Raw genomic sequence first — 19866 nt, forward strand, 5'->3', positions numbered from 1 at the left:
AAATGAGAAAAATCTCCACAACTACACAGGCTCCATCCCGTGACATCAGGAATGCGAGGCACTGCACCGCGACTTGCTGGATGGAAATGCAGATGCAGCTCGGGCGGCCGCCTGAGGTGTCTTGCGTTTTCGTGCCTGCCCCAGCTTCCAGGGCCTGGAATGCCTTCCCACAGGTAATTACCCAACTGCGAATTAGCGCTGGTTGCACGGATTACAGGCTGGCCTCGGAACTTCCACCTCGGGCCCGGCCTTGCACAAGTCGCAACTTCCAATCCATGTGCTTGCTGCCATGCCCGTGTGTTCCATGCACTCACTTGTACTATAGCGTCACTAAGGTAAGGTACCTTACCTCGAATCGGCACCCTGACGCCTTACCTACCTACTCGCTAGACTACCTAGAACTCCAACTCAACCTTACAACTTTAACATTACATGTCGCGCAAATTGGATTAAACAGATCCGGCTTTTCCTTTAGTCCCAGGCCGGCTCTCTACCTGGAAACATCATCTCCTTTCCATTTTCTTACCTACCTTACCTTTACCTGTACAAATCATTAATTGCCCTCCCCTTTTGCGCCCATTGTTGGCGCCTTATCTTAATGTCGTTCTTGCTGTTGATTTGATCTGTGCCGTTCCCCCCCTCCCCTCACCAGTCCGCGCGAGTCCTTCAATTGCGCAACTCATCGCATGACCACGCCCACCATGGACGACCTCTCGAGAGCAGAGTACCCGGCGATGCTGGTAAGCCTGGAGTTCCCCTATCAAATCGCCTGGGGAAGCAATTCTAACCATTGACCTGCTCCAGGCCAGCCTCCAGCCGAACCAAGCGGTACAAATATTCTCGGACCGGGTCAAGCGGATTTCAAAGGTCAACCAGGAAATTGCGGACTGGCTTCAGGTACGAATGCGCCGACCGCCCGAGATCATTCCGCCACCGTTATCAAAACAACAAAACTGAAGAAAACAAACCACAGGAACGCAGGAAGGTCGAGGAGCAATATGTTGCCGGTTTGCGCAAGCTGCTTCTCTTCAAAGTCCCCAATGCCGCATCCGAGCTAGGGTTCGTCGCACCCAATTCCTCCCTCTCAATCCCGCGATACCGATTCCGAACACGCCTCCGATCCCGCCTTCGCTTCCGGTCACAGAACACTGACGATATCCATTCAATAGAGTCTTCCACGCACCATGGGACAAGATCCTCTCGTCGACCGATGCAATTGCCGCGTCCCACCAGCTATACGCCCAGCGCATCGATAAGGATGTCGAACAGCCGCTTCGCACCTTCCAGTCCCGCAAGGAAATGCAGAACATCAACACCATCAGCTCTAACCTCCACACCATGGCAAAGGAGCTCGACGATGCCGCCGAAAAGTCCGAAAAGCTCTCAAAGAAGGGCGGAAAGGCTAACAGCCAAAAGGTGGATGCGGCCGCGTCGAGGCTGGAAGCTGCCTCGCAGCAATGGGAATCACAGGCGCCATTTATCTTCGAAACCCTCCAGGCTTTGGATGAGCAAAGAACCAACCACCTACGCGATGTCCTGACTCAATTTCAGACCCACGAAGTCGACCAAGCCACTCGGACCCAGGCGGCAGCGGAGGAGGTTTTGAATACGATGCTTGAGGTCGACACTGGCCTGGAAATCCACAATTTCGTCAACAAAGCTACGGCTGGACGGCCCAAGCTTGACAGGAGGACTACCACGGCTCGACAATCGAGCTCTGCTGGTGGAGGTAGCCCGGCCGTGGGACCCCCTCCGGGCACTCCGCTGCACGATGATGACGGTATGAGCCAACACTCCGGCTTTAGAGATCAGTCAGGTATGTGCGGCTCTTTTCAGGGTGATGTGATACTGGCCCACTAACCAGTTGAAACAGATTCCAAGCTGCGTAGCCGTATTGGCACAATGCTGGGACGTCGGAGGCAGAGCATTCATGGGGGCTTCGGACAGTTGGGCCCCCCCAAGAGCCTTGGCTCTTTCACTCGCGGCCTCGGAAGCAGTCATGGCCAGACACTGTCTCCAAGGGGGTCTTCTCACAATCTAGCAGAGTCCCATAGTAACCGGTTGTCGTCTCTGGCCGAAAGACCGTCTACCTCGGATGAGCGGGTGAAGAGAGACAACATAAACGATTTCTTGCACAACGGTACAAATGGATTCAACTCGGGGGACAGACAGGCCGAATCTAGCCAGCCACGACCGACTTCTAACAACCTCACTAATGGTACAGCCGAGGATATTTTCGATGCCGCTCCCTCGGCACCTCCCGCCTCTAACCAGCAGTCCCAATCCCAAGAGGAGTCCACAAAGGACGCCGAGGGCTATACTATTCCTCAGTACTCCCATGACCCCATCGCCGAGGCCCAAAGGGAGGCGGCTGCTGAAGAACCTGATCACTTGTTCAAGCTCAACATCCAGAACGAGCCCATTGCGGAAGAGGACCAGGACGCCAAGCAAGCGGCCCTGTCGAACGTCGCCCATACACTCACGGCAATGGGACTGCCCAATCGCAAGGCAGGCACTGTTAGAGGCAGGAGAGACGTGCGTCATACTATGTACATCCCTGCTATGCCAGTACCGGAGCACTCCGAGAATCCTTTCCCGGCATCGCCATCACTCCCAGCTACGACTTCATCCATCATTAGGCCTACGCCACCAACCACCACCATCGGTTCAGAGCCAAGCCATGCTTCGCATGCTTCTGACAATCAGTCTATCCGTTCTGGAACGTCATATGGAGCCGGCTCTGCTTATGGTGGCATTGCGGCCCTGAGGCATCAGGACATTCATGGATCTGATTTTGGCCCAGGACTGCATTCGTCCATCATCGAGACCGTCTCCGCTCTTTTCCAGGATGGAGAGGCCAAGTCCGTCAAGGTTACTGGTGAAATCGCACTCTCATACAAGGCCGACCCTTCAAACTTCCAGGCCGGTAGGTACCATGCAGCGTGCCAGTAACGTTGAGCCTTTTTGCTGACAATATCCCTAGATAATCAAGTAATACGTCTCAACAACTTCGTTCGCCTTGAGTCTATTGGACCCAATCGCCTCTTCGTTACTAGCGACGCTGCTTTCCCCGATGAGTTCACCATAAACACCTCGCACCTCACGACGGCATCGACTCCCGCTTTCACCTACCGAGTGCACGCCGAGAACGACACCGCACTCGTATCCTCCCACTGCCCCATTATCATCAACCCCGTATGGAAGCCCCAAGGCGACAAGCTCGGTCTCTTGCTCCAGTATCGTCTTAACCCCTCCCTGACGTTACAGCGTCCAATTGTCCTGCACAACGTGACCTTCGTCGCAACCTATGAGGGTGCCCGCGCAAGTGGTGTCCAGACTAAGCCTTCCGGGACTCACCTGAAGGACAAGCATCTCGTGTACTGGCGGATCCCCGAGTTGACGCTGACGGACGACTGGGCCAAGATTATTTGCCGCGTCATCGGGGAGCAAAACGCTGAACCACAGCCGGGTCATGTTGAGGTCAGGTTCGAATACACGGCTCCTCCAGGGGCGGAAATGGGCAGCGGAATTTCGGTATCGAGGCTCGTGGAAGGCAAGGGCAAGGAAAAGGCGGAGGAACAGTCGGAGGAAGAGGACCCATTTGCGGATGACAAGGGGCCGATTTCGCCTCCGCTTGGCAAGGACGGCAGGACATGGGTTGATGTTCCTCTGTCGAAGAAACTGATCGGCGGGAAGTACGAGGCCAAGTGAACGGAAACTGCGTGCGGAGAAGAAAATTGGGGGGAATGAGACTGCGGTTATCTGTTTAGCCCATGTGAGGAAACATATGGCTATCTGATCTGTCTTGCCCGCAATTTATTCCCATGTAATGGATATATCCCTTTTATTTGTCTTTTTATGGTTGGTTTTGAACTAACGTCCTATGGTACGGTGTTGGCCTGTCACCCTTTTTTTTTTTTTTTTTTGGCATGGCACTTCATTAGTCACTTACTTTACCCATCTATCTTTTCTTTTTGTCATAGCTACCACTGTCACGCCCCTCGAAAAATACCACTCTTGCTTTATGTTGCTCCTTGTACCATCATACCAGATTCTATGGACGCGGTTGTACATCTTTCTTATGGAAGACTTATGTACCCACCGTCATCACGACAATGGGCGGTTAGCCGGCTATATATACAACAATATCTGTCCGGTAGCCACGGAGGGAAAGAACAACCCGAAAAAGAAAAAAAAGAAGAAAAAACGAGCGCGGATAAGGGGGCCCTTTAGCGTAAAGGGGCATGCCGGCATGGTACAGTAGAGCTGAATACATAGACCGATGGAGATCTCGGGTAATCTCGCTAATCGACTTTCCACTTCATTTCTTAATTTAGGACTTTATATATATGTCTTTACACGTGCACTTGCGGATCCCTCCGGTGTCACTCAGGTACGCCACACTATGGCTTTGGCGTGGCGTACGTCGCTGCGACCTGCGGGTTTCAATGGTGTGACTGATAAGATAAAGCGAGCCTTCAAGAAACGCCGAAGGCAGGAACAAGGCCGGGGTTCAACAAAAACAGGCCCATAAGCTTGGCGCGTACAGCTCGCGCAATCACGTGAGCTGCCACTGCCCTTGGTTTAGACCTTACACTAGACACTTAGGTAGGTGTGGGTCTTTGTTTACTGTTACAACAATCTGCGCGCTTGTTTATCATCTTTGCCCATCCATTTCCCACGCAACCAGCAATTCCCAGTACGCCTTCTCTCAAAATGACTCTTTCAGAAGAACAGAAGGAGATCATTTCAGAACGCCCGCTCGGTCATACACTTGACCGCGTTCGAGACAATTTGCGCGACTCCAACAAAGCCGACGGCACGTACCGGGAATCTATTACATCCCTTTTAGGAGCGCTTATCTTGTCTCCCGCAGCACATAGTCTTTCCTCTCCCGACGGATACGGTACCGTGACAGTCAGACTATTGGGCCTGCGACAGGATGTCCAAGGAGGGAAGATAGCTAACCTCGACCCATTTCGCCCTCTCGTCCGCCTTGCAGTTGACAACTCCGACGGCAACCACGACGACAACGCTAACGACAATGCCATTTGGGCTGCCGTCTTTAGCGTCCTCGACACCTTGGCTCCCAGCACTCCCCCTTTTCGTCCCACCACGCTGCCTACATTCAAAGGAACGCCTATTAAGATCAGTTCGAGTTGGTTCGCTAATAGTGCAAACCGCATTGCCGTAGAAAGGGAATTGTTCGCGGAGATTGGAAATTGCACCTTCCGCAACGTAGCGGGGTTTATGGACAAGTTCTTTAATTATGAGAGCTGGGGCGACGAGTATAAAGCGATGTTACGGAACCTTATGATAGAGCATGATGGAAATAAATGGAAGGGCTTCCCGGCCACTCGTGATGAAAAACTTGTGTGGAAATGGCTTCGCTCCTTGGAAGATGGCTTTCTGGCCGACGCGCCATACATGTCACAGGTTGGCATTGGCTATATAGTGTGCATTCCGAGTTCTCTCTTGCAAGCAGAACATCGTCCTATCTTTTGTAGGTTTGGCCGTCTGGGCATATGCAGCCCAGCCTGTCATAATACAAACTCTAAACCACCACATTTGCTAGCCAATTTGGGAATGAAAAGGCTAGGTGGATATGTTTATACAAGCGCTAACTACGGAAGTGACTGCCACTTTTACATTCAAGCACGTTCTTATCATCAGAGAGTACAAGCGATCGTACAATTCAAGTAGATTTAAGGCAGATTTTTTGTAATTCGCCCGCTATGTACGAAGCGTTTTCGCTGACTAGCTAACTTGTTATTTTGTTTACGCCTTCCTTTTTTAAGGTTCTTAAATTAAGCTCTTTGTTTTTGATTAAACTGGGCCATATAATTTAAGTCTTTTTAACATTTATGATCAATTGTATATATTTGCGCGAGCTCTAGTCAGTTATGTTACGATGGATTCTTATGCAATAGGGTTGGTGTGACGAACGGCAGTCTGATCTGCCTAAGTGGGATAGTGTTACGAACTTAAGCAACTACGCGGGCCAACCAGGCTGTTGGGATGTGACAGCCCCGCTTACGATAAGATAGTGTAACCTCGGACCAGGGCAGGAAACAGGGAAACACTGGAAGGGCGCTCACCAGGACAGGCGCTCACGGTGAGCAATGCTCACGACGAGCAACGCTCACAGTGAGCAGCGCTCACAATGAGCAGAATACCATCGTGAGCCACCACACACTAGATAGACCTATGGGGCTCGACAAGAGCATCCGGAGACAGATATCTCGCAGAGGGCGAGCAGGTATAAAGGGACTACGGGAGAACTCAGATTGTCAGATAGTTCGACAGTAGTCAATAGATCATTATCACCCGAGACCAGTATTACGAGCATACTTGTTGTGAACCATTTGGCTTCACCGAACAGCACTGATAGTCTTTACCTTCAAACTATCCCACTTAGGCAGATCAGACTGCCGTTCGTCACAGATAGTTGAAGGTAAAGACTATCAGTGCTGTTCGGTGAAGCTAAAGAGTTCACAACAAGTATGTCTGCAATACTGGTCTCGGTGATAATGATCTATTGACTACTGTCGAACTATCTGACAATCTGAGTTCTCCCGTAGTCCCTTTATACCTGCTCGTTCTCTGGTCCGTCCTGGCTTGGTGTATGACACGGCCTGGCACAGCCTAACCCGTTTAGGCCGGTTGTGTTACCAAAGCCATGGTTGGTCCGTGTATCCTCATAAGTTCGTAACAGTTGGATACTTTTATCGAGCGAATTGTCAAAGAGGGAGATTAACAATACTATATTACGCTAAAGGATACAAGTGGTAACAAAAAGAGGGCTAGGTTACATACGGCCATGTACAAGCAGGATACTATTATATATCGCGGAACTACCTATTTTATAACCTACAACAACGAGGTTATTAAATTCGGGTAGGCATCGGGTAAACGGACATCGGAAGTAGAGCACCTAACGCAAGCAAAGATAAAGGGTATTAAAAGGGTAGTCAAAATAGTAGCGCATCACCGAATCACTACCATTGCAGAAATACGAAAGGGACTGCAGCTCCTAGCCGCTCACCAGTTTCGGGACGAGATTGGTTGCTCTATTGACGACCTTCTATCGGCTACAACACGCACTGATACATTAGGAACCAAGCGCAAGGGGCCGTCCGACGCCATTACCAATACTGTATCTGGATCTAATAAGAAACAGCGATCCGATCACTCAAGTAGCTTCATAAAGCCGAGCATCCAGCCGCCGTCGTCAACAAGCAAGACCAAGCCGACCCTACCTGCGCCTGGCGAGGACCGGTGGGAAGATAGAATCTTTTCCTGCCTCGTCATTTCACCAGCCGGGCGCGTTATCAGCAAAATCTCCACTAAGAAGCAATTACTAGAATCGATGCGAGATGCGATCAAGGCGCACCAATCTCTCCTCGTCACTGGCAATATTCTCCACCGCGACATCTCTCCAAATAACATTATCATCACAGATCCCGAAACAGCAGATGGCTTTAAGAGTATGCTGATCGACCTTGACATGGCCAAAGCACGAAATAGCAGCCCGAGCGGGGCGCGACAAATAACTGGCACCGTCCAGTTCATGACGATTGAAGTAATGCGCAACATCGGCCACACATACCGTCACGACCTCGAATCGTTTTTCTACGTCCTCCTTTTCATGTGTGCATGCCAGTCATGGAACAACGGACTTTTCGGAAAGAACGAGAAGGTCCTTGAGGAGAGCTTTCTTATGGACAGTCGGAAGTTTCGATCATATTGCTCAGAACAAAGTAGGTGATATATCCGGTGGGTTTAAATACATTTTGAACCAGTTTCCAAGGTCCTTTGGCATTGTTAAACCGCTTTGTCGGAGGATTCAAAAGATTCTATTCCCCCTTAGGGAGGATAGCAGTGTAAACATTAGAACCCCGGAAGAAGATGAAGACCAGCTCTATAGACCTATCATAGAAGCCTACGACGAGGCTATTAGCAAACTCTAATGTCTTCATCGTTAGACGGGGGCTCGTAGACCAGCGGAGGGGCCGGGGCTCTGGCCGCAACGGCGTCGTCTTGAAGAAGGCAGCAGATCGCGGTGCACACGGCTGGGAAGACGGGGAGCTGGGCGAGGGTGAAAGCGTCGCTACTGGGAGGGGATGTACAGCGATGTGCGCCTCTTTTGTAAGGGTTGCTTGCCCCACGTTTTCCTCTTTTATTCTTTATCTTGTGATACTATAGACCTGGATCAACGTGTTCAGCTTTGTCTCTCGTGACCGCGTCGCTCGTGACAGATTCCACCGCACCAAGTAACTCCTCCATCCCATTGCAGGGAGGAGTGAGGATGTTGGTAGAATTTGGGCAGGACATTTGGAAATCTACATAAATATTAGTAGACGCTCGATAAAGATAACGAACAGCAATTTTCCTTAAGGCAGTAAAATGCCCCCCTTACTAGGGATCCCAAATTGTAGACCGCCGTCTGCGCCGCCGGTGGCCACCAAATAAATGCCGTCCCGGAGCCCGCGAGCCAACCATAGGCAGGCTCGCCCTCCTCCCTCTTGCGCGTCTTGCAAATCTACGACTCTGAAATATATAACTTCACGAAGGACGAAGACGCCCTCCGGTGCAATAAAGCCGCGAAAAAGCGCATCCAGCGTCACCGGCACTTCCTCCAAATGGCCGTCTGAACCGGCAAATCCCCAGCAATCCGTAAGATGGAGGAGCTGATGGAGGAAGAGCTGGCACAAGAACAGGCCAAAATGGCCAAAAAGCCGAAACTGATCGGTCGGGCCCCCTACGACCAGGAAATTACCGTCGCTGCTTCCGTACGCGGCTACTACTTCACCGCCGCTAGTCGGCTTATTGATATTGTGGCCATCTACATTATGTCCGGCCTTTTATCTAGGGTTGCCTTCGTAAGTAACTACTTGCACGAGAAACTCGGGCTGTACAGCCGCACGTCCGGCTCAGGACTGGAGATTTTCCACAGGCTAATGAGCGAGGGCTGCGAGACGGAGCGTAAGCGCAGAGAGTTGAGAGTCAAGAAGGAGAGAATGGATCAGGCGATGGAGATTATCGTCAATTTGGAGAATAAGGAGAAGATGTCTACGGCTATGGCGGCTAATTCGCAGGCGACGTAGGTGGCTGCGATGACGATGGGCTAGGAGGGGGTATTAGAACGAATGGAGGAGCTGGAGGGGTGTACAGGTGGATTTCTACAGTCCATTTTCTAAAATCTAGAGGGTATCAAGTCCAAATACTAGGTAACCAAGGGGTCATGGTAAAGAAAATCGAGAAACATTTGTGTTTACGTAGCCCCAATGCTACTACGACTTCGGGATTTGCTCAGGACTGATGCCCTGACTTTTGACTATCTGTCCAGTTTTCATTCCTCTAGCAACCAACCCCTTAAACTGCCTTAACAGCCTCATCAAGACCGGCCGCCTTCCAGAGGGTGTATGGGTATATGTATAGATGGATTATGCCATCAGGCCTCCTTGGTATCACCCCGCCTCAATTTTACTCTTTCCTTTCAATACCTCCCTTCTCGCTATGCGATAATATCGATGAATGACGTGATATGCAGCAGACGAACAAAACACCAAAAGTGACCCCGAAATGAAGATGAAATAAGACGGATGCTAGCTTGATGATGGTAAATAATGTGGCAAACAAAAGGGGGCGTGGTATAGCATATGAAATGGTGGGCATTGAGCCCTGGAAGGGGAAAGACGTTTGGAAATAATGCAGCCTTTTTTCTCTTCCTTTCACGCACGCCAGTTAGTGATAATGATCCAGTAAGAGCCGTACCATCCGGAGGCCTTCCAAACAAAGCCGTACTGAACGGCATCGAGCAGTTAAATCGACCATCTGGACCTACTAGCATCGCCGACCTACTGACTGCCGCCTCGTCATCTTTTTGCCCTTTATTTCCTCTTACTAATAGTCCTCTGAATCCTGCAAGATCGTCGCAGCCATGGTTGCCAATGCGTGGACAGAGGGCGCGGTCTTCTCCTAGGCGTTCCTCGTTGTCAGAGTCTGCCTGACATGCGCTGGTAGTGTCGAGGGGATATCTTCGTCATCAGAGGAGTCTGAATCGTCATCGTCGTCGTTATGGTTACTGTTGTAGTTAGTTTGAACTGGTCTCGAGGCGGGCTCGCTTCCCAGTTGGCGATCGATGTCCATCTCGTCGTTGGCGGTGCTGGGGCTCCCTGACCCCGAGCCACTCTCATCTTCATCCTCCTCATCCGATTGGCCGTTGCTGTTGGCACTTAGGTAGTTCAACGCAGGTGGCGGGCGTGTAGGATCGTGAACCTCGGCCGTAGCCGCGGCACCAGCTAGACCGCCACCGATCTCAGAAACGGATAGTGTCGACTTGGTAGGCGTCTGGTAGGTTCCGCTTGCGTCCATCCGCCTTCTCTTAGCCTTGTGTTCCTCCCAAACGGCATTGGCACGTGGTGCGTTAGCCGCAACCCAACCGCTACCGGTAGGACGAGGGGGAGCCGCCCCAGTGGAAGCAGAAGCAGGAGCAGCAGCTTGCTGGGCCGCAGCCTTTTCCGCTTTCTGTCTCTTCTTGAGCTTCTCGAGACCCATTCGCTCCTCTTCTGCCTGGATTTCTGCCTTTGTCCGGCGTTGACGCAGGCGAACTCCGTACTTCTTCCTGATCATCGATTGCTTGGTGCCGAAGCTGTTCCGTAGTCCTTCGATCTTGATCCGCCGCTCATTCTCGTCGGGTATCGCGTAGGCTTCGGCGAATCTCGGCGCAAACTTTTTTTCTGCTTCCTTGAGGTCAGCGTCCATCATCGCTAGCTGCTCCTGAGTTAAGTGACCGTAAGGGTCAGCTGGGTTAGGAGTCTTGCTGACGGCGGGTGTCTCGGCGGAGGGTGTCGAGCCAGCCGATGTAAGGTCTACCGTCCGGGTTACTGCTGGTGTTGCCTGCACTTGGGTCAAGGGGACGACAGATGAAGGAACTGGCTGGGGTTGCGGAACCGCACGAGGAGGGCGACCGGGTCCTCGATGCGAAGCTGGCCCAGCGTGGAAGCAAGTTTGGGCGCGTTCATGTGATTGGTGCTCATCACTTCTGGTGAACCCTTCGCCGCAATGCTGGCAGGAAAACTCGAAGCCTTTTACGCTCGTCGGGGGAGGGACGGCGCAAAGTTGACGGCTCATATGCTGGGATGCGTTAGACAAGTTGGTTGAGCTTCTCATGAGAAAATCTTGAGCTTGATGTCACTTACGTATTCGTAGGGAGCTTGATGTGTGAATATTCTGTAGCAGCCCATACATTGCAAACGGCCAGCGTGAGTTGACTGGGATGGTGGAGGAGGAGGTGGTCGAGCAGCCTGCGTAGTAGGCATGACCCTTTCATGCTGCTCTTCCACGACATCCGCGGGGTTGTAACCAAGACGCTCAGCCCGGGCAAGGGCCGTGATCAAAGGTTTTGCCTCTATCGTCAGGAGGCGTGCATTTAGGCACTTGTCTAGAAAGGCATCGCTTGCCTTGTTGATGATAGCGTCGGAAACATCATCAAGATCAGCTGTCGAGAAGTGACTGATCAACTCGTGCTTGGACTCGAGAACCATCTTTTGCCCAAAGTCTCTAACTGCGCGGCGGGTGATGGATGGTACGGCGTGATGTATTGATGCGTTGAGCTATAAAGATATGGTCAGACAAAGGTCGAGAAAGTGAGCTGATAGTGAGAGTACTGGAGTAGTGGAAGGGTGAAAGAGGAGAGATGGTTAGGTGGAACCGTTCGAAGATATATCTCGAAGGTGTCCCGTACGAGAGGCTAAGTCTACGCAAGATGGGATGAGAGACAAATAATGGCAAATAACGAAGATCACGATCCCACGTAGTACTTTTGTATCTCATCCCAACTTTTTCTTCCAGGATACCCATATTGGCAACCACTTGCGGGCACTCCTACGTGATAAAGGACGCTGTGCTGAGGCAGAAGAGCCCAGAGCATCTGATGTGGGCATAACGTCCGAGGTCTTCCCCATGGCATATGTAAGGTGATAGAGGTAGGCAAGGTGTGGTGTAGGTGAAGTGCAGGTGAGGTAGCGCCGCTTCTGGTTGGGCGCATAGTAACTTGAAAAGGCAGAGCAGGTGGACTCACAATAAAGGCTTGATGAAACTCGGTGCCCAACATACACTTCTCCCAGTTATCCCGAAAGACGCGCCGAACGGCGTCGGGTGTGCTCTGTTGAATCGCATAGGTCAAGCGTGTGCAGTCATCTGCGAACTTCTTGTTGAGATGTGCGTGTGTTGTTACTGGCGAAGGGAACCCGGAGCTAGGAACCGGCTCGGCCTGTGGCGGCGGCTGGCTCACGGGCCGCGATCTGGGCGGATCCATGATGATAGGCTTTGAGATCAAGCCGTCGTTACGAGATGTATATCGTGGCTCGTGTGGGTGGTATTGCTGCTGGGAGGGAGGCGGAGGAGGGTGATGCCGAGGATCACCGAGAAGATACGAATGCTGGTAATGTTGCTGGGGATGCGCGGGCGGCGGAGCTTGGTGTTGGTGTTGGGAGGCTTGAAGGTGGTGTTGGTATGACTGTGGTTGAGAAGGCGCAGGCGGCGGCAGTTGGGTCGAGGGGACCGGCGCCGGGGCGGGCTGGAGCGGGGGTTGCGTATGGTAAGGTTGAGGATGGAATTGATATGATGGTTGGTTGTAATGGTGCGGTCGTGCTGGAGGATCGTGGGCGGGAGGTTGTGATTGGGATGGAGGTTGCGGTGCGGGATGCTCTTGGTGCTGCCGGCTCGGTTCGTACTTCAATTGCGCCGGCGGCGGCAACTGCGATGATGCTGAGGATGGATGCGCGGGCTGGGCGTGGAGTCTTGCCGGGTGAGCGTGGCCACTGTTACTGTCGTAATGTACCGTTAGGGGGTCTCTCCATCGAATGGGATCCCTGAAGCTGGATCGAGCAGAGGCTGTAGTCGTGGTACTCGGGATCGTCGTGGTCGCAGGGTCGGTCGCAGAAAGAGTCGCGTTCGCAGGAGTCGTGGTTGAGGTCGAAGTCGCGGCAGAATTTGTCGCGTCTGGAATTGAGGTCGGCGACGGAGCGGGTACCTGGGGCGGTCTCTGGGGCTGCGGGGGCTGCCCATTGAGCGTAGAGGTAGGCGGGGGTCCGTCAGTGGTCGGAGTGGAGGACCCCGGCACTTGGGTGACCGTCGTTGGCTGCTCGCTAGAAGCCCCGGTCGCCGTTGAGCTACCGGTCTGGATGCTTCCACTTGGCGCCTTTGCGGTTTCTACGCCACCGGTAGGAGCAGAATCGGGGACTGTTCCGTTGATATCGTGGCCTTGTTCGATGTTCGTAGTCGCAGAAGGTGCAAATAAATCCGAATTAGGGACAGCGCTGGTTGATGTCGCGGTTGGGATCGCGGTTGTGGTTGTGGTTGTGGTTATGCCACGGGGTGCTGCTAACAAATGCCGATGATCGTCCTTAGCGGTGGGACTCGGGGCCTGGGAATTCTGGTGCGGATTGGAAGTCGGGGTGGACAACGGCGCTGGTGGTGCAGCTGACTCCGGGACCTGTTCCTGCAGCCGCCAATGCGGGACGTCTTGTGTCATTTTGCCAGCAGTCCAGAGCTCTAGCCAAACTGAATGAGACGGTTTTGGCCACAACGAAATTGAAATTCGATGGGGTCACAAAAGCTCAATACCACCACCACTGGATGATCTTTGTTCTACCGGTCTCTGATTATCCAACAAATAACCAATTGATGGGTGTTTCCTCCAAGATCGTATAATGTTCTTCTGTCCGACCTCGTGTCGCAAAAGGGAAATCAGAGACGGAGAGCTCCACGATGGGACGCGGGGTTGGATGGACGCGCCCAGGGAGTGTGCCGGAAGGTGTGCTGCTTGACTGCTGAGTGGTCCGGCCCGTGTTTTCCTAGCAGCCGACCGTCTGATGAACTTTGCCAAAACTCGGTTGTTATAAAATTGTTGGGTACTGATCAATTGCCGCGTTTACACATCTGGATATGTGAGAAATTCGCCAATCTCCGTCTGTTGGATGTTCCGGTGCCGGTGCTATAGCTATTCTTTTTGTTGACTCTTTTTTTTTTCGTGTCCTGGAGAAGAATCACGGATAGGTTTGATGTGTCAATATTTTAAGGGCCCACAGGAGCCGCTGCGAGGATTATCATATACCCACACCCCTGTACTGAGGATTTTTATGTATTTCAATGTTTAAGTTGATTGAAGCACTGTTTGAACCGAACAAGATGACAAGGTGTTGCCCCGACACTGAGGCACAGCCCTTGGGAATGTACACGTAAAGTCTGTATGCCATGTATTGAAATCAAGGCCTTCCCCCCCGAGTTTTGTAATAGAGATGTCGGTTAAACTGGAAACCCACTTGTTATTACAAAGTGCAACTATGTTAATTACTTGTCATTACCGAACCGGTTAGTCTTCCGATCCTCATTATCACTGATCTGTAACCGTATGTAGACGTGTGAATATGGCTTATGTGAGTTAATGTAACGGTTGATTTTATGCAATAGGTGTTGGGTTGTTAGTTTTAAGTTGTGTTTACTAGCCAGAATGTACAATGCTTCGTCCTCTCATCTGTCTTTGAAACTTATCATATGTGCTTGGCTAGTCCATCCTATATGTATGTGTTATGGGGTGTTAGGACCTGAATAATCTCTTCCGTATTCCGAAATCACATTGTAGGTCTTGTTTGATCTTCATTGCCCCCGAATATACACCACTTCGTGCGTTTGTCAGGCCAATTTTCTCTGACCGACCAACCGACAACCTGCTTTCTTGTCATTTCCTGCTGTGTTTGCTAACCATAATAGCATCTGCTTTGGTCTTGTCTATTACATACCAGATGAACGTGCTGTGCAAAGGAGTGGACGTGGCCAATCACTGAAAGTGTGCACTTCCAACTCCAGGACTCAAGAGGCGATTTGCGCGAGAGTGATACCAATAGTAGTGTCGTTGTTATTGCTAAATGAGGTACATCCGAAAAGACAAGGGGTTGTTTGAGTAGACACAAACGCCATTATGCGCCCCTGAGGCCGTTTGTTCTTCACATTTGATGAAATTCCCAAAAGAAGCGGTGATTGTCACACAAAATGTGGAACGATAATGAAGAACAAGAAAGCTCTGTTGTCTGTAAAGGGGAGTTGCTTAAAAGGACGAGCGTGCCGTATGCCCACGCAGATAATATCCCGAGTCGCATACTCGTGTATCTTGCGTCGCTTGTTCTAGCCGTAGAGCGACATCCACCAGAAGGTTCAGCTTGGAAGTATCCTTCAAACCACTCATGTAATATCCATAATCTCGCTTCCTGTGTTATCAAACCAGTCCAAACAAATAACCATCGGTCATGACTATAACTCAAAACTCCATGTTCATTAGGGTTAGGTATAAAACAAGAACACTGCGCCGGAGCACCATGTAAAAACCACCGGACCGTTCGAGGTGAACTTTGAAAGCAGTATTCCTCAGAACTTGAGCTGCTTTCTTCCCCTTGGCGCATCAAGTCAGGCACTTTTAGGCCAGAAGAGGCCACTCACTGTGCCTGCTCAAACTCAAATAGGTTCTCCACAAATGGCCACCAAAAGCCTCTGGTAATCGCCGCTGGTCTCCCCCTGCACTCTCTTATACAACTTGGTCTTGTAGCGTTGCTCGTACGCGTTCTTCACGTTGCGCAAGTTTTCGCGATCCCAATGGGCCCGGACCAGACGGCTGGTGAGCAGACGATCCTTGGTACCCAATCCTGCCATGGCATCCTCGAGAAGTCGGGCCTGCAGCATGTACTTGTCTGTGCCGTGGCGTAGCTGGATAAGAAGGGCGTCCTTCATGTGTCCCGAGAATTCCTGCTGGGGATGTTAGCTATTTGTTCCCAAAAAGCCTTTGAGTTTGATTTGATCAGCATTTCGCCAGAGGCCAAACTCACTTTTTGGATTACGGTATCGAGATCCCTGGCGTACTTTTGCCTGTACTCGTAAGAAATGGCACGGATTTGGTTGTTATTCCTCAGGCTGAGAATGCTGCACACACGCATTTCATCTGTGCCAATCTTGCCCTCGGTTGCGTTATATATGTCATCAACGTCTCGGTCAATGTCTGCCTTCACCACTGGAGCCGCATCTTCAGCACGTGTGGCACCGAGCACAATCATAAAGTGCCGTTCCGTCTTCATACTCAGCTCGCCGCGCACCATTTCCTCGAGGGACCGGCGGAAAACCCGACTGAACTCGGCTTTGATGGCCTTCAGGTCGGCGTTGGACCGGCGGAGTAGGATGTCATTGAGGATGTCTTCGTTGGTGCCTGCCCCATCCATGGCATTGTACAGCATGTGCACGTCGTTGAGAAGAGGACCGCGAGCAAGCATGACGAGCCCTTCCTCAAACCAGCTACTCGTCTCGCTCTTGATGTCGGCGATAAGATCGCGGCGGTGACGCTTTGAAAACGCTTCGCGAAGCAGATTGATCTGGAGAGGGTCCTTGTCGGCCAGAACCCGGATCAGCTCCTTCTCATCGGTGCCCCATCCCTTCATGGCTTTCCTTAGCCTATCCGCGTCCGGGTCGGGGTTCCATGGGATGCTCATCGCGGGGCCATATCCGGGAGAAGGTGGTGTCGGCGGGTACTGCACGGCATAGGGCTGAGGCGGGTACGTTGTGGGTGTGGCCGGTGGGGCCCCGTAGGGTTGGTGAGGAGGTGGACCAGGAGGTTGTCCGTAACCGCCCGCGTGAGGCGGCGGTGCGCCGTAGCCAGCCTGTGGAGGTCCGGACGGGTAATACGGGGCGTGCGGGGGAGGAGGAGCACCGTACTGCCCGGGTGGTGGGGAATGAGCCGGAGCACCATAGGGCTGTGGAGGAGGTGCACCGTACTGTCCCGGCGGCGGCCCGGGTGGTGGTTGGCCATAAGCTTGTGGGGGCTGTTGATAAGCGTTGTATGAAGCATGTGGCGGAGGTGCACCATACGGAGATTGCTGATGATGCTGCTGAGGAGGAGGCTGTTGGTAATATCCGCCTCCCTGTGGTGGAGGGGGTTCTGGGAGGTCCAAGGTTAGCCGTAATAACATAGACGTGAAACTGGACCTTTTATTTTTTGACTCACGGCCATAAGGCGACGCCGGAGGGTAGCCTTGGTAAGACATTGTGGGAGCGGCTCCTAACACAATGATATGGTCGATGTTGCGGTTGGTTACGCGATGCTTGGCTCGGCTAGAGGTGATGGTGCTAAACGCGGGGGCGGGGTTGGTGTGTAACCAATATGAAGAAAATGTAAAAAGCAAACTACAAGATGGGTGGTTGTTTGAGCAGTAAAGAAGAAAGAAATAGTCAAGAGTTGAACTGTTGATCAGAGACAAGCAGCCAAAATAAAACCGGGTCTGGCACAGAGGTGCTTTATCAAGGCGGGTTGAAGTCCGATCGATGAATTCCACTGGGGCTTGCCTTGCAATCGTCATCCTACCCTACATTACAGCATTACCCAAGCCATCGGGGCAAGGTCATTCATTGTCTGCGCCGCAACGTCCTGCGCGTCCAACTTGGCCGCTATACCGAGACATTATGGTACTAGGTACTTGGCGAACTACGACCACCCTATGTAAGGTACCTACGAAGCATGGTGCAGACGCACACCGAATGGGAGTGACTGCGCAAGACAGGTAATAGTACGTCAGATGTGGCTGAGCAAGTGGAAGCCTTGACAAAATGAATCAACTGTCCATGGCCAAGAGCTTTCCTTCCAGGGGTAATCCAACCTCGCCATCTTGGGCGGCATGAACGGAAGCATGGCCTTGTGATGGCCACCCTTTAACTGATAAGCAGTCGTTGCTGGTGAGAGGTAAATGTAACCTGCAAGAGCAGTAGCCACAACAAAGAAAAGGTCAGCTTAAACAACAGATAAATACCTGTAGTTTGCCGTCGAGGCCTCCAATTTCCCGAGAGCTGATTACTACAAAAGATGGGACGAACCACCCAACTTGCTCATCGGTACGTGAGGCACCAGCATTGGTGATGGGTGCGCTAAGGAAAAATGCCTTGAGACGGCGACGCTTGCAGCAGGCTGACACCGTTGCCAAAGCGTGGGTTGTACACAGTAGAGGTACCTACCTACATGGGCCTCGGGTGGCTTGGAAAGAAACGATAGTCAACAGCAAAATCGACATGATCGTACCTGCGCTAGGCTTGTGGATGATTGGGAATGGCATGGAAGTGGAAGCAGTTGAAGGCGTCGTAATGAGTCGGCCGTCATTCCTCGAACACCTGTTGGAAGTTGGAAAGATGGTATGTGGCTTACGCAGTGGTATTAGCGCGGCTAGGTACGTACCTGCCCTGGCCAAAGAGGTGATTGGAAAGTGGAAACTGGCAAACTGCCCGGGCAGGTGCTGAGTGGATCAACTTCAACGGAACCTTTCAGCGCTGCGGGAGCGCCCGCCGCTTCCCTCTCAGACCGTGAGTCCGTGACCACTCATCACTGAATTCTGAATCCCTTCAACAACTAAACCTCGAGGCTCGGCGGCGCCAACTGCTGCTACCCATGAACTGCTTCAACCACCCGATTTTTCTCTCTACAGGACATGTTCCAGCCTCGGGGGCCACAAGCTCGGGATGGGGATGCCACTTTTGTTTGGCAGTCCTCCCCGCCAAGAGATCCAGCCATTCGATTTTCGACCTCAACCGGGCGCTATGCTAGGGTATATCGCCAACTGCATCTCTCAAAGGCGGCCGTGATCGCTGACCGGGTTTGCTCTTGTTCTTGTTCCACTCAAGTCAATTTCAAGGTCAAGGTCTGCTGTCCTTCCCCGGCTCCTCTCTTTCCCCCCCCCCCTTTCACGGGCTTGAAGATATTCCGCATCGTCGGAACCTGCTGTTCTCACCCACGCCGTCGTCAGCCCTGTGGTTTAGCCTCTCTAGATGAGAGCACAGCCGACTGGCACCACAGATCCGTCAAAATGCGCCTTCATCGGACCCGTCTTCCCACCTTTGTGCTTGTTGCCCTCCTCGCGGCCTGTCAAGCTCTGCCGCTCATCGAACACGACAGCTCTCCTAAACTCTTGCTGCCGAGAGCGACATACTCGGTAGTCCCGATCAACGGAGGGTCGGGTTCGGAACATGGCCCTGGGGTTCCGGTTGTGACCAAGACTGTGGTGCAAACCGCTCACCAACCGTCCACTCACTCATCCACTGACTCACCCACAACCGCCCTCACGAGAACGGTTTCGGTGGTGCCTATTCAACCTCAACCCACTCTGACTTTGACCTCCACCACCGTCGTCCACGTCGTGCCCCCTACAACGACAACGACCACGACCACGGCAGCTTCAACATCCCCATCCTCCTCATCGTCTTTTGCGGTCACGATCTCCTCTCGGACCACCTCGGTGACCCCTTCTTCAACATCCAAGATATCGAGCCCTACTGTCACGTCGACCGTTTCTCTCTCTCCCCCAGCGTCTTATACATCAAAGTCCGTGTCTAGCTTCAGCACAAGACCCTCGCCGAGTACCACGTCAACAGAGTCCTCCATATCGATCACGGTCACGGTACCCACCACCACCGTTTCTATCCCGCTTCCTACGACCTTCACCAGCAGCAGCTCTAGCGTCTCATACGACGATGGAATGTGGCACACGACATATCCACCCTGGAATGGCACGACGACTACCTGATTAATGCATATGCGCCGCTCTTCTCAGCCCCGTATCCCGTGCTGTCCTGATCGATCTTTGCCGGGTTGGCTCTTATTATATCCGTCCTTGTCCTCAGGCGTCTGCAGGACTCCAATCAGATCCAGTGACCATGAGATGCTCTCAAGGGCCCCGATGAGTCATCAAACTTTTCCTTTCACGCTCATGGACGGAAAGGGAGCGAAGCTATCACGGAACCCCAACGCCAACCAAGAGCTGGACGGTGTTGCTAGAAGGG

At 52.2% G+C, this 19866-nt stretch overlaps 7 protein-coding genes across 7 annotated transcripts; 5 read left to right on the top strand and 2 right to left on the bottom strand.

The window, feature by feature from the left end:
• The first annotated feature begins 351 nt into the window (after positions 1-351).
• SMAC4_08954 (uncharacterized protein) lies at positions 352-4361 on the top strand. The gene is made up of 6 exons (XM_003345571.3): positions 352-740; positions 805-897; positions 974-1059; positions 1170-1816; positions 1874-2926; positions 2984-4361. The coding sequence occupies exons 1-6, from the start codon at positions 687-689 to the stop codon at positions 3709-3711; spliced, it is 2661 nt and encodes an 886-aa protein (XP_003345619.2). The 5' UTR covers positions 352-686; the 3' UTR covers positions 3712-4361.
• Positions 4362-4504: 143 nt separating this feature from the next.
• On the top strand, positions 4505-5703 carry SMAC4_08953 (uncharacterized protein; the record flags this gene model as incomplete). The annotated part of the gene is made up of 1 exon (XM_003345570.3): positions 4505-5703. The coding sequence occupies exon 1, from the start codon at positions 4717-4719 to the stop codon at positions 5701-5703; it is 987 nt and encodes a 328-aa protein (XP_003345618.2). The 5' UTR covers positions 4505-4716.
• Positions 5704-7648: 1945 nt separating this feature from the next.
• Positions 7649-7768, top strand: SMAC4_13475 (uncharacterized protein; the record flags this gene model as incomplete). The annotated part of the gene is made up of 1 exon (XM_066091432.1): positions 7649-7768. The coding sequence occupies one exon, from the start codon at positions 7649-7651 to the stop codon at positions 7766-7768; it is 120 nt and encodes a 39-aa protein (XP_065946453.1).
• Positions 7769-8681: 913 nt separating this feature from the next.
• Positions 8682-9107, top strand: SMAC4_07324 (uncharacterized protein; the record flags this gene model as incomplete). Its single annotated transcript, XM_003347901.1, has 1 exon — positions 8682-9107. The coding sequence occupies one exon, from the start codon at positions 8682-8684 to the stop codon at positions 9105-9107; it is 426 nt and encodes a 141-aa protein (XP_003347949.1).
• Positions 9108-9281: 174 nt separating this feature from the next.
• Positions 9282-13757, bottom strand: SMAC4_07325 (uncharacterized protein). Its single transcript, XM_003347902.2, has 3 exons — positions 12086-13757; positions 11205-11618; positions 9282-11139 (listed from the first exon to the last, which is right to left on the bottom strand). The coding sequence occupies exons 1-3, from the start codon at positions 13538-13540 to the stop codon at positions 9982-9984; spliced, it is 3027 nt and encodes a 1008-aa protein (XP_003347950.1). The 5' UTR covers positions 13541-13757; the 3' UTR covers positions 9282-9981.
• Positions 13758-14434: 677 nt separating this feature from the next.
• Positions 14435-17402, bottom strand: SMAC4_07326 (uncharacterized protein; the record flags this gene model as incomplete). Its single annotated transcript, XM_003347903.2, has 3 exons — positions 14435-15807; positions 15885-16984; positions 17051-17402. 3 exons carry the CDS (start codon positions 17400-17402, stop codon positions 15517-15519), a joined length of 1743 nt encoding a protein of 580 aa, XP_003347951.2. The 3' UTR covers positions 14435-15516.
• Positions 17403-18893: 1491 nt separating this feature from the next.
• Positions 18894-19610, top strand: SMAC4_07327 (uncharacterized protein; the record flags this gene model as incomplete). The annotated part of the gene is made up of 1 exon (XM_024655900.1): positions 18894-19610. One exon carries the CDS (start codon positions 18894-18896, stop codon positions 19608-19610), a length of 717 nt encoding a protein of 238 aa, XP_024510927.1.
• Positions 19611-19866: the final 256 nt, after the last annotated feature.

This window comes from Sordaria macrospora, chromosome 3 (genome assembly GCF_033870435.1).
Source record: "Sordaria macrospora chromosome 3, complete sequence".
In the NCBI taxonomy this organism is placed as follows: Eukaryota; Fungi; Ascomycota; class Sordariomycetes; order Sordariales; family Sordariaceae; genus Sordaria; species Sordaria macrospora.